We start from the raw sequence: 12,059 nt of genomic DNA, 5'->3' as shown, positions 1-12,059 counted from the left end.
ATGTGAAGATAAGACACTGCAAGACATTGTATACTTGGATGGATTTCTGTAAAATGGAATTGATTCGGAGAATGTTGTTGGGTGACGTATGGGTGTCCACATCTAAACATGCCTTTTACTTCAAGTTATTTTTGCCTCGTCCTTTTTTGGTTTTCTTTCCCCCCTCATCACTAAGACATCTATACGGTCAATTTCAATAAAAAAACGTCTCTTAAAAGACAGGCTCTTCTTAAGCTATTTTGAGTCTGTTCTGGGTTAGTTATTACACTGTGTGAACGTTTCTCTAGATGAGTTATTATACCGTGTGAAGGTTTCTCAATGTCTAGTTTGTGTACATGCAGCACGCTCACTCGAGTCATTTACTCAATCTTTAATGCTAATGACTTTACAACGTTGTTCAAACATTTAGCAATCTCTACCAGGCAGTGCTGATATGATTTACTCACCAGCACTTTCTTCCCCTTATAATGTCAATTCATGCTAATGCCTGTACAACATTCACCAATTGTTTGTATCCTTTGCAATCCTTACCAATGGTGATATAATGTCAACAGGACATTCTTCCCCAAAACATCAGCTTGACGAAAAAGCAATAGTATTTTTTATTTTTTTTAACACATATTTTAAGGTGTTTTGACACTTAATTCAGACAGTAAGGAAATGAGATGGGGCGACAGTCAAGTATGAAAAACTGTGGGAAGGGTGGACGCGGGCATTGAACCCCGGTCTCTGGTGGAGAATTTTATATGGGTCATTCCACCTCAAAAGCACAAGAAAGATGATTTTGACACCCACCATCTCTGATTGTTCTGAAATAGTTTCTGTTAGAAACAGGTAAGATTAGCTTTCCTGCAAATGTTGTTGAAATATAATTTGATCTCCGAGAAATTAAGGTAGTTGATTGCACCCAAATTGGCCATTTGAATTTATAGGATTCATGAAGTATTCAATAAATATAGTACCTAAGAGCCGATTTGGACCAAACCCTTTTCTAACAATGAGGAATCCAAAGAAATGTTCAAAAGCCACCCACGGACCCCCCACACTCACGATAATCCCACACCAACAACGAGTATATAGTATCAGTTCTCTATGTTTGACAAGCAGTGTGGAGCTGTGGCTCAGAGTATTGTTTCTTTATCCTATGTAATGTATTCTCAGTGAATGTGGATGTTTCTTTCCTCTGTTCAGAGAAATTAGTCATTTAAGTTGTTGGGTTTATGTCCCATCCTACATTTTGATATTACCAGTGTCTGACCACTAGATGGTGCTGTTCCTGCTATTAGGTGTTTTTTTTTTTTTCTGTTAAACTTGGATCGGTTGTTTTGGGCCCGGTACTAGGTTCGCAGAGCTTAAGTACCCACTAGTCAATGTCGGTCAGAAAATAGAAAGTGACATCCTTCGAACGCTACAGCGCTTATATTTTTGGAAATTGAGCTGAAATCTTACTGCTAGCGAAGCGCCCCACACAGGTCATAAATCATGCGATATGGTCACATTCATAGAGTATGCAATTTAGGTAAAGTCACCAAAAGTGCAAACATTTTGTATGACATGGAACGACCAATATGTGACACGTGCCGGGAAGTGTTACCAGTATACCACGGCTCTACCCGTAGTGATTGTTTGAATGTCTATTGACAAGTTGAGCTCTGATCAATGCCCTCTAGGCAAGGAACATTGTACCTTTTCTGGCTTTGGCTTTTCATTGTGTCATGTTCTTTGCTGCTGTCTGTCTACACAAGATCAATGTCCCCTCTAGTCGATATCCTCTGACACGCGACTTCAAATGACTTCTGACAGTCTTTTCATCTTCTGTCCACAGCACACCTCACACACCGATGGGCGCAACGAGGTCACCCCGCGACCCGGCCGCTTGGGCTCCCGCTGCCGGAACTCCATCGCCTCGTGTGTTGACGAGCAGCCGCACATCGGCAACTACCGACTGCTCAAGACCATCGGCAAGGGCAACTTCGCCAAGGTGAAGCTGGCGCGCCACATCCTCACGGGCCGAGAGGTGAGACGCCATCAGACTCCGGAGGGACCTGCCATGTTTGATAGCGCATTATCCAATTTGTTTGGCTAGAATATAATACAGTAAAGTAGGATTGTTTGTACTTTATGGATGAAGTTATTTTCACAAAGTTCGTTGGTGGACTTAGCTAATACCGGCCACCTCACCCTTCCTGTACCTGAAAAGTCAAGGGGCAACGCACTGCACCAATCGTAACAATAGTCACTGTAATTGCAAGTTAATAGCCTGAGAGCAATAGGGAAATTGAATTAGATGTACTGTGCTTAAACGCCGTAAACTAAACGTAAGACCCCTCCAGCCCTCGCAGTTCTCCTAGAGGCGCAATACTTTACACACTCTAAAATTGCACCTATGCAATCTGAGAAACACGTTTGCATTGGTGGCCCGTTTATAGGCTTGCCAATTCCTGAGTCTTTAGGAGTGGTTTCAGCAGCAACTGATTGTTTTCCTTTAATCTTTCTTGTCAGGTTGCCATTAAAATCATTGACAAGACACAACTGAATCCTACCAGTCTTCAAAAGGTAAAAGAAAAACCTGTGTGTCTCCCTATTGAAAAGTACACATCCTTCTCCAACGTTATTTCCACCTTAGTGCATTCTCTGGTTGTGGATGACAGGAATATCATTAGGCCTGCATGTAATATTCCCACTTTGAAAGCTGTATGCGGTGAAAAGCATTAGTAAAACACTTTATATGCCCTATATTCATTATGTATTATAAAATCAATCTTGTTTCTATTTTGATGGAGGTGCCCTGTGAGTGTATGGGACTTCCCTTCATCGAGTAGCCCTTGAAACAATTTTTGTAGCAAAACGCACTATTATAGCTAATTAATCTGATTCCTATGGGTTCTTGACATGTTGTTGTAGTGGGTGCTACACACCACAGTACGTGTCTTTCGGCGACATAACTAGCTTAATTTCATTGTGTAACTCACTAACTTCACAGAGGAGGTGCGGAGTCCAGACCCCCTTAAAGGTCTCAGTTGTTGTGCCGCACTGCATGATGGGAGGCAGGGGGTAAAGCGGCGGCTGTTAGAGAAACCCTCGGCGGACTTGAATTTCAGAGGCTGCTAATAATAGCCTCGGAGGAGAAATCAGAATGGGTGGCTGGTGAAAGAAGAGCGCTGGCCCTGCCAAGATGGAAAGAGAAGCAACAACTTTGGGCTGTAGTGGGGAAAGGGAAGGGGGCCATTGACCCATTGGAGGGTTGGAGCGCAGAGGGCCTATTGCACACAGTACCCACATTTCCTCCTCAAGGCCCATTTATTATTATGCTCTGATGAAAGCTGGAATGATCCGATGCTAAAACACACCAGCTAGCCCAAAAAATAGTTAGATGCACCTCATTTGTTACCTTTTTCTGGACTTTTATTTAACTTGGACATCAGGACTTTTTCCCCAATAATGTTTTGTGGCAGATTAACCCTAACCCAATTATTAGGACCTGTGTCAACTGGTAATATCATGTATACAAATATATTTTTACAACCCCCCCCCCCAAATATTTTCTGAGATCCACTTGGAACTGTAGTAGACCTTGCTATGGTGCCCTTGGGTGGCTCTTTACACGGCTGCTGCCCTGTCCTGTCCTGTCGCCTTTCCTTGCAGCTATATAGATCAGACTGTCACATTGGGGCCAGTGTGAAACTGATGATGTTCATCCACCCCACCAACCCCTATAATTAGCCAGCACTTGTTTTTCCAGGCCATCGATTCAGTTTTCCATTCGCTGGCCAATCGACAGCCCGTGGCTCGGACTGTGGGTATTCGGGATGGGTAGAGCGAGGTAGGTAGAAAGGGAGGGGACAGGGACGATGAGGGAGAGGAGAGCGGGCGAGTGTCATGCTGCTCTCTCTAGTTTCTCACTCTCCACCCGGGTGCTCTTCATCAGGAGCCCACTTCTTTCTGGGTCGGCAGCCAAAGCGTACAGGCCTCTGAGTGATGAAGTGGTCTTAAACATTACCAACACAAAAGCCACCCTTTAACCGTAGCTAGAGTGGGGGAAAAAAAGTATTTAGTCAGCCACCAATTGTGCAAGTTCTCCCACTTAAAAAGATGAGAGAGGCCTGTAATTTTAATCATAGGTACACGTCAACTATGACAGACAAAATGAGAAAAAAATCCAGAAAATCACATTGTAGGATTTTTAATGAATTTATTTGCAAATTATGGTGGAAAATAAGTATTTGGTCAATAACAAAAGTTTCTCAATACTTTGTTATATACCCTTTGTTGGCAATGACACAGGTCAAACGTTTTCTGTAAGTCTTCACAAGGTTTTCACACACTGTTGCTGGTATTTTGGCCCATTCCTCCATGCAGATCTCCTCTAGAGCAGTGATGTTTTGGGGCTGTCGCTGGGCAACACGGACTTTCAACTCCCTCCAAAGATTTTCTATGGGGTTGAGATCTGGAGACTGGCTAGGCCACTCCAGGACCTTGAAATGCTTCTTACGAAGCCACTCCTTCGTTGCCCGGGCAGTGTGTTTGGGATCATTGTCATGCTGAAAGACCCAGCCACGTTTCATCTTCAATGCCCTTGCTGATGGAAGGAGGTTTTCGCTCAAAATCTCACGATACATGGCCCCATTCATTCTTTCCTTTACACGGATCAGTCGTCCTGGTCCCTTTGCAGAAAAACAGCCCCAAAGCATGATGTTTCCACCCCCATGCTTCACAGTAGGTATGGTGTTCTTTGGATGCAACTCAGCATTCTTTGTCCTCCAAACACGATGAGTTGAGTTTTTACCAAAAAGTTATATTTTGGTTTCATCTGACCATATGACATTCTCCCAATCCTCTTCTGGATCATCCAAATGCACTCTAGCAAACTTCAGACGGGCCTGGATATGTACTGGCTTAAGCAGGGGCACACGTCTGGCACTGCAGGATTTTAGTCCCTGGCGGCGTAGTGTGTTACTGATGGTAGGCTTTGTTACTTTGGTCCCAGCTCTCTGCAGGTCATTCACTAGGTCCCCCTGTGTGGTTCTGGGATTTTTGCTCACCGTTCTTGTGATCATTTTGACCCCACTGGGTGAGATCTTGCGTGGAGCCCCAGATCGAGGGAGATTATTAGTGGTCTTGTATGTCTTCCATTTCCTAATAATTGCTCTCACAGTTGATTTCTTCAAACCAAGCTGCTTGCCTATTGCAGATTCAGTCTTCCCAGCCTGGTGCAGGTCTACAATTTTGTTTCTGGTGTCCTTTGACAGCTCTTTGGTCTTGGCCATAGTGGAGTTTGGAGTGTGACTGTTTGAGGTTGTGGACAGGTGTCTTTTTTTATACTGATAACAAGTTCAAACAGGTGCCATTAATACAGGTAACGAGTGGAGGACAGAGGAGCCTCTTAAATAATAAGTTACAGGTCTGTGAGAGCCAGAAATCTTGCTTGTTTGTAGGTGACCAAATACTTATTTTCCACCATAATTTGCAAATAAATTCATTAAAAATCCTACAATGTGATTTTCTGGATTTTTTTTTCTCAATTTGTCTGTCATAGTTGACGTGTACCTATGATGAAAATTACAGGCCTCTCTCATCTTTTTAAGTGGGAGAACTTGCACAATTTGTGGCTGACTAAATACTTTTTTCCCCCCACTGTAACAGTAGCCAGAGAGCCTCTGCCCCATACACCAATCACTCACTCGAAATGGACAAGCCTCCACATGCAAAGGTAGCTGAGGGGACACCATGTTGTCCCGTTCCTTCCATAATGCACAAGTACCTTCAGGGAACCGTGCCGACTAGATAACTGCATGGCACCACGCAGTTTGGCTGGCAGCCTGCAGTCAGACTGGCAGCGTACCATGCTAAGCCTTACCAGTCTGTTTCTGCCTCCTTGGTGCAGTATCAGTCTCACGTCACACCCTCCTCCACATCTCAGCTCTGCTCAGGGCATCGTGACAGGGATGGTATAGGAGCCAGTAATGAATTTAGTTTTGCATTTCGTCCTGAGGGAACACAATTCCCAATGGTGGTTTGAACTGGCCTTTTTTTTATCAATCGTTTGAGGGGTCTCGTATGTATGTATGTATGTATGTATGTATGTATGTACACAGATAAAAGCTTGATTCTCTGGGTTTTAAGTGCCGGTCCTGCATTAAAAATCACATTCAATGGAGATTTTCCATTGAGCATGCTTTTTTGTTCAGGACTGGGCTTAATCTGTGTTTGGGAAACTGGCCCTTAAGATCGTTAAGCTAGTTTTCTTATATATCGAAACCCCATGCAGAGGGCACTTTCACTGAAAGCACACTGGTCACTTAACACTAGAACCGCTGGACCTCGAGGGACCCCCCTTCAAGCTAACGAGCAGACATTCTGACTTCAACATTCTAACAGTGTAATTAATACATTTCATATATGCTAGTGCTAAAATAGTCATTTGGTTGTGTTCTTGAAGGTGTCAAGTAACATTAGAATAAGATTTTTTTTTTAGTAAAAAATAAAAAGATAAAATAGTATTTTCATTAGTTTATGTTACTGTCTGTAAAAACAAAAAAAACAAACTGTTCAATCAATTTTATTTGTGGAGTGCTTTTGTTACAACTATGAAACAGAAACCATATGTGTTAGAACATGTTAACGGCTTCTTTTTATTTATTTATTTATTTATTTATTTATTTATATATATACACAGTGAGGGGAAAAAAGTATTTGATCCCCTGCTGATTTTGTACGTTTGCCCACTGACAAAGAAATGATCAATCTATAATTTTAATGGTAGGTTTATTTGAACAGTGAGAGACAGAATAACAACAAAAAAATCCAGAAAAACACATGTCAAAAATGTTATACATTGATTTGCATTTTAATGAGGGAAATAAGTATTTGACCCCCTCTCAATCAGAAAGATTTCTGGCTCCCAGGTGCCCTGCACCTCTTTCATAATCAATATGTATTTACGGCACTGTAGTAAACTACAGTCTAATCATATTTAAGTTACTGTCATATTGAAGTTAACGGCCATGTGATTTTCCGTCCCATGTATGTAAAAATATGCGCTTTTAATACAATAGGAAGGCTAACACATACAAAGCAGAAAGACAACCGTTTCCAAATAATCTGTCTGACCTCTCTCCTGCAGCATTAAAAATGCAGACTGTGCTGCAATGATCTCTGTCGGAACCCACAGGTCCTGAGGGCATCCCACGGGAATGCAGCCCTCTAGTGTGCGTTTTCACGCAATGGCATTAGTTGGATTTCACAGTTGACACAAATCTTCGCCACTTACACTTGCTTGACACACTTCCTACAAACTTGTCAATTGCAGGTGACCGGTGTCTTGGGTTCTGTTCTTTGTGCATCTGGCCACCTGGCACTGTCTCCTTCTCGGGAGCTGTGTGCAATTTGGCTTGCGCAAAGGCTCCTGTGGAATCTTTGCTGCTGCCTTGGCCCTCATGTCTCTCACATAGCCCGTATGCCAGACTCATGATGAAGTCTCACCTGGGCATGGTGTTATTGATGCACTGCTTGATCAACACTGCGTTGATAGCAGCCAAGTCAAGCTTGTTGTAGAGCACAGCATCAGGTCAGCGGTGGGTGCCTCCTTTCACAGAGTTCAGCCGTGCCATCTGATCCAAAACATCCAATCCAACCTATGGAACAGAATAGAGTAGAAAACATTAGGATTATTTTCCCCTAGGAAAAACAACAGGTGTTATACAGAAGATCATAATGCATTGCAGAAGTTTATCTACACTGAACAAAAATATAAACGCAAGATATAAAGTGTTGGTTTCATGAGCTGAAATAAAAGGTCCCAGAAATGTTCCATACACACAAAAAGCGTATTTCTCTTTTGTGCACAAATTTGTTTACATCCCTGTTGGTGAACATTTCTCATTTGCCAAGATAATCCATCCACCTGACAGATGTGGCATATCAAGAAGCTGATTAAATGACATGATCATTACACAGGTGCACCTTGTGCTGGGGACAAAAGGCCACTCTAAAATGTACAGTTTTGTCACACAACACAATGCCACAGATATGTCTCAAGTTTTGAGGGAACGTGCAATTGGCATGCTGACTGCAGGAATGTCCACCAGAGCTGCTGCCAGAGAATTGAATGTTAATTTCTCTACCGTAGGCTGCCACCAACGTCGTTTTAGAGAATTTGGCAGTATATCCAACTGCAGATCACGTGTAACCACGCCAGCCCAGGATCTCCACATCCAGCATCTTCACCTGCGGTATTGTCTGAGACCAGCCACCTGGACAGCTGATGAAACTGTGGGTTTGCACAACCGAATAATTTCTGCACAAACTGTCAGAAACTGTCTGTGAAACTCATCTGCGTGCTCGTCGTCCTAACCAGGGTCTTGATCTGACTGCAGTTCAGTGTCGTAACCGACTTCAGTGGGCAAATGCTCACCTTCGATGGGAACAGGCACGCTGGAGAAGTGTGCTCTTCATGGGTGAATCCTGGTTTCAACTGTACTGGGAAGATGGCAGACAGCGTGTATAGCGTTGTGTGGACGAGCGGTTTGCTGATGTCAACGTTCTGAACAGAGTGCCCCATGGTGGGGTTATGGTATAGGCAGGCATAAGCTACGGACAACGAACACAATTGCATTTTATCGATGGCAATGCTCTGGATCGACATGTACGACAGCGTGTTCCAGTTCCGGCCAATATCCAGCAACTTCGCACAGCCATAGAAGAGGAGTGGGACAACATTCTACAGGCCACAATCAACAGCCTGATCACTCTATGCAAAAGGTATCTGTGACCAACATATGCATATCTGTGTTCCCAGTCATGTGAAAGCCATAGATTAGGGCCTAATTAATTTATTTCAATTGACTGATTTCCTTAAATGAACTGTAACTCGGTCATCTTTGAAATTGTTGCACTTATTTTTGTCTAGTGTATAAATGGTAATGCATATTACGTAATTTTGACAAACCTTTGTTTGGTTGTAGTGCGTAATAGTATCCGGTTTTCTCTTTTATTGTGTCCCTGTCGATGGCAACTGTTGGATGCATGGTGCTCATGACAGAAACGTTATTTCTTGCCTTGGTAAAGTGAGTGTTGGCTTGTCATTCTTCAGCACTGTTGTGGAGTACAACGGCTGTGCAGGTGCCTTATTTTGTGCAGTGGGAGGGAGCTTCCGTCTTGCTTTGTTCATGGTGCCGACTAGGCTTGTTTTATTTGCAAGCAACTTGTTCGCCAATGAAGTGAAGAAATTGTCCATGGCGACAATTTTCCCCTTGCCAACGTAAGGGTCCACAAGCCTCATCACCACATTCTCCGACACACTCTCACCTGCTGCACGATGTGGATCTTTTCCCAAACGGTGCAGTCCCTTCCTCTCTCTTGTCTCACCGTTTAATTTGGTGGTAGCGCAAGCACCTGCTCAGTGCGTACCGTTATGGCTTTTTTTGCGCTTAGGTGTAGGTTCAGGCTGAGGCTCAGAATCAGAAGAATAATCATCAGAGATGTCATGATTCATTTCTTGCACACCATCTGAGTCGTTTTGATTCAGATCTTGTAGCAGCGCTAATGCAGCATGTGCATCCATTCGTTTTGGTCTTCTTGAAATTGTGAATTATGCACGTTCTCACTGTGTACTCCTGCTTGGATTTGGTGGACTGATATAGGGTACAAACAATTTTGAGATTATAATTAGAATATACCAGTACAATAGTACAAATGGTGTATCACATTTTAACAAACCAAACATTGAAATATAGTTATAGGAAAAATTAAAACCAGTCCGTGCATCAATACCGGTATATAGTAAAGTACGGTATATCGCCCAGCCCTAGTCTGGATTAGTGTCCCGCTCCTTGAAAGCGGCATCACTAGCCTTTAGCTCTGTGCGGATGTTGCCTGTAATCCATGGCTTCTGCTTGGGGTATGTATGCACTCACTAACTGTAAGTCGCTCTGGATAAGAGCGTCTGCTAAATGACAAAAAATTTAAACAAATGTAAAATGGATGTACGTATGGTCACATTGGGGACTCGTCAATGCACTTATTAATGAAGCTGCTGACTGATGTGGTAAACTCCTCAATATACTCCTCATATTCCAGTCTGTGCTAGTGAAACAGTCCTGTAGCTTAGCATCCACTTCATCGTACCGTATTGAGCACGTCACTGGTACTTCCTGTTTGCGTTTTTGCTTGTAAGCAGGAAGCAGGAGGATAGAGTTATGGTCTGATTTGCCAAATGGAGGGCGAGGGAGGGCCTTGTATGCATTTCTGTGTGTGGCGTAAAGGTGCTCCATTTGTTTACTCATCTGTGTCTGGACTCAACCTCCGTTTTCGTAACGTCTAAGCGAGCTGTCTGGCTTTTGCGATTGTGCTCTATTTTGGGGGGTGGGGGGTCACTTCAGAATGAAAAACAGGAATGCTTTCATAGGATTTTAGCATAAGTTCTCAAGTGACTGCACATTCACCAATAGAACAGAGGGCAAAGGCGGTCTATTTGCTTGCTGACATAGTCTCGTCAGGATGCCGCCTCACTTGCCGCTCTTTTGCTGCCACTTCCTCTTTCGAGTCCTGGGGGTTAGGGCCTTGTCCCGAGTAAGCAGAAAGTCCAGAGCTGCCGGCTCGTTGAAGTAAAAATGTTTGAGGTTACTGATCGCTGTTCTGATGTCCAGAAGCTGTTTTCGGTCATAGGAAATGATGGCGAGACAGTATGTACAAAAAAAGTTAAGATCAGCGTAAAAAAAACACACAAAATAACGGTCAGGAACCCGTAAAACAGTGACTATCCACTGCAGCGCCATCCTAAATTAAAATACACTGGAAACCCAGACAACTCAGGACCTCATTCAGACAATGAGCACCTTACCTCCCCTCTTGCGCTCCTCAGTTTTTCACAGACTCGTTCGCTGCAGCTATTTTAATTTGCGTCGGTGTGACCTCTTATGTAATTGGTGGGAGGAGAACCCCGCTACCGAGTCAGTCAATCTTCCTGCTTTTAGAAGTGAGTGATTTTATTAAGACTGGAGTCGGGACGCCGGGGATGTGGATAAATGTAGCAGAGGATGACTCTGAAGTGTACTCGTGAAACCCCTCAAACACCTTAAGGGATCTGCTAGAGGTGTGGTAAAGTCACCCTTACCTGGGCGTCATGAGCTATGTTAGTCAGCCATAGGATGTGAGGGGGTGGAAGTAGGGGATTAGAAGGATATTGGTCAGAGATGTTGGGTAGAATAATAGTGTACCAGCTTTGGTAGATAACATCAGCAGCTTAGTTGTCTTGTCTGCTTTTATCTCTAAGTTAGTGTTACATACACAGTTTATATTCTATACAGCTTCTCAGTGTCGGCTCCTATCAATATAGCGGTTTCACATTCAAAATGTTTTCATACTAGTATGAGGCCATATTCAATCCAAGCTGGCAACAGTGAATGTCTGGGGAAAAACCAAACAATAGTCTGTCTGTGCTGCAAGAATGCATGTTTGAATTAACATAATCAGTAAGAGAATGAAGTGAGAGTGAAAGAAAGAAAAAGATACCTAATTGGGTAATCATTCACCTTCCTCACAGTACGGGAAGAAAATGTTTTTGTCCAATCGATGAAACTCCCAGTTAGCGCTTTTGATTGAATAATACCATTTAGTGAATCCCAACTCCTGAACATACGGCAATTACCCTATTGTGGAAGCAGAGGGGATGAGCAGGTACTATGAGGTGTTTTTGTAGGTGTAACCTGCAAACAAGTGAGAACAGTTTTGAGAGGGGCTGTGGGGCTGCAGTTAGCGATGCCTCAGGAATGTGTGCACCGGAGCGATCAGGGTTGTCTATGTGGTCCAGTCCCATTTACTTTTGGCAGGCAGTGACCTCATTGGCGTTGACATCAGCCAGTAGCAGAAAGGGACTGTTGCTGTTACGTCTGTGTCGCTCCATTTGTTTACTAATCTGTGGAGCTATTGTGTCTGGACTCAACCTTGCGTTTTCATAATGTCTGAGCGATCTGTCTGGCTTTTGCATATTGCACTCTTTTGAGGGGTGGGGGTCACTTTAGATTCAAATTCAGGAATGCTTTTATAGGATTTTAGGATGA

General features: G+C 43.4%; 1 protein-coding gene across 3 annotated transcripts in view; it reads left to right on the top strand.

Moving 5' to 3' along the window:
* LOC311107047 (MAP/microtubule affinity-regulating kinase 3-like) overlaps positions 1–12,059 on the top strand; it is a 96,408-nt gene that overhangs the window by 15,468 nt on the left and 68,881 nt on the right. For all 3 annotated transcript variants that reach the window (XM_084149504.1, XM_084149503.1, XM_084149505.1), the window contains exons 2-3: positions 1,826–2,017; positions 2,503–2,556. In XM_084149504.1, the coding sequence (XP_084005630.1) occupies positions 1,826–2,017; positions 2,503–2,556 (246 nt within the window). The remainder of the gene's footprint in view (positions 1–1,825; positions 2,018–2,502; positions 2,557–12,059) is intronic.

This window comes from Coregonus lavaretus, assembly GCF_964263955.1.
Source record: "Coregonus lavaretus genome assembly, chromosome: 31".
NCBI classification, from domain to species: Eukaryota; Metazoa; Chordata; class Actinopteri; order Salmoniformes; family Salmonidae; genus Coregonus; species Coregonus lavaretus.
This window is presented reverse-complemented; position numbering and strand designations above follow the sequence as displayed.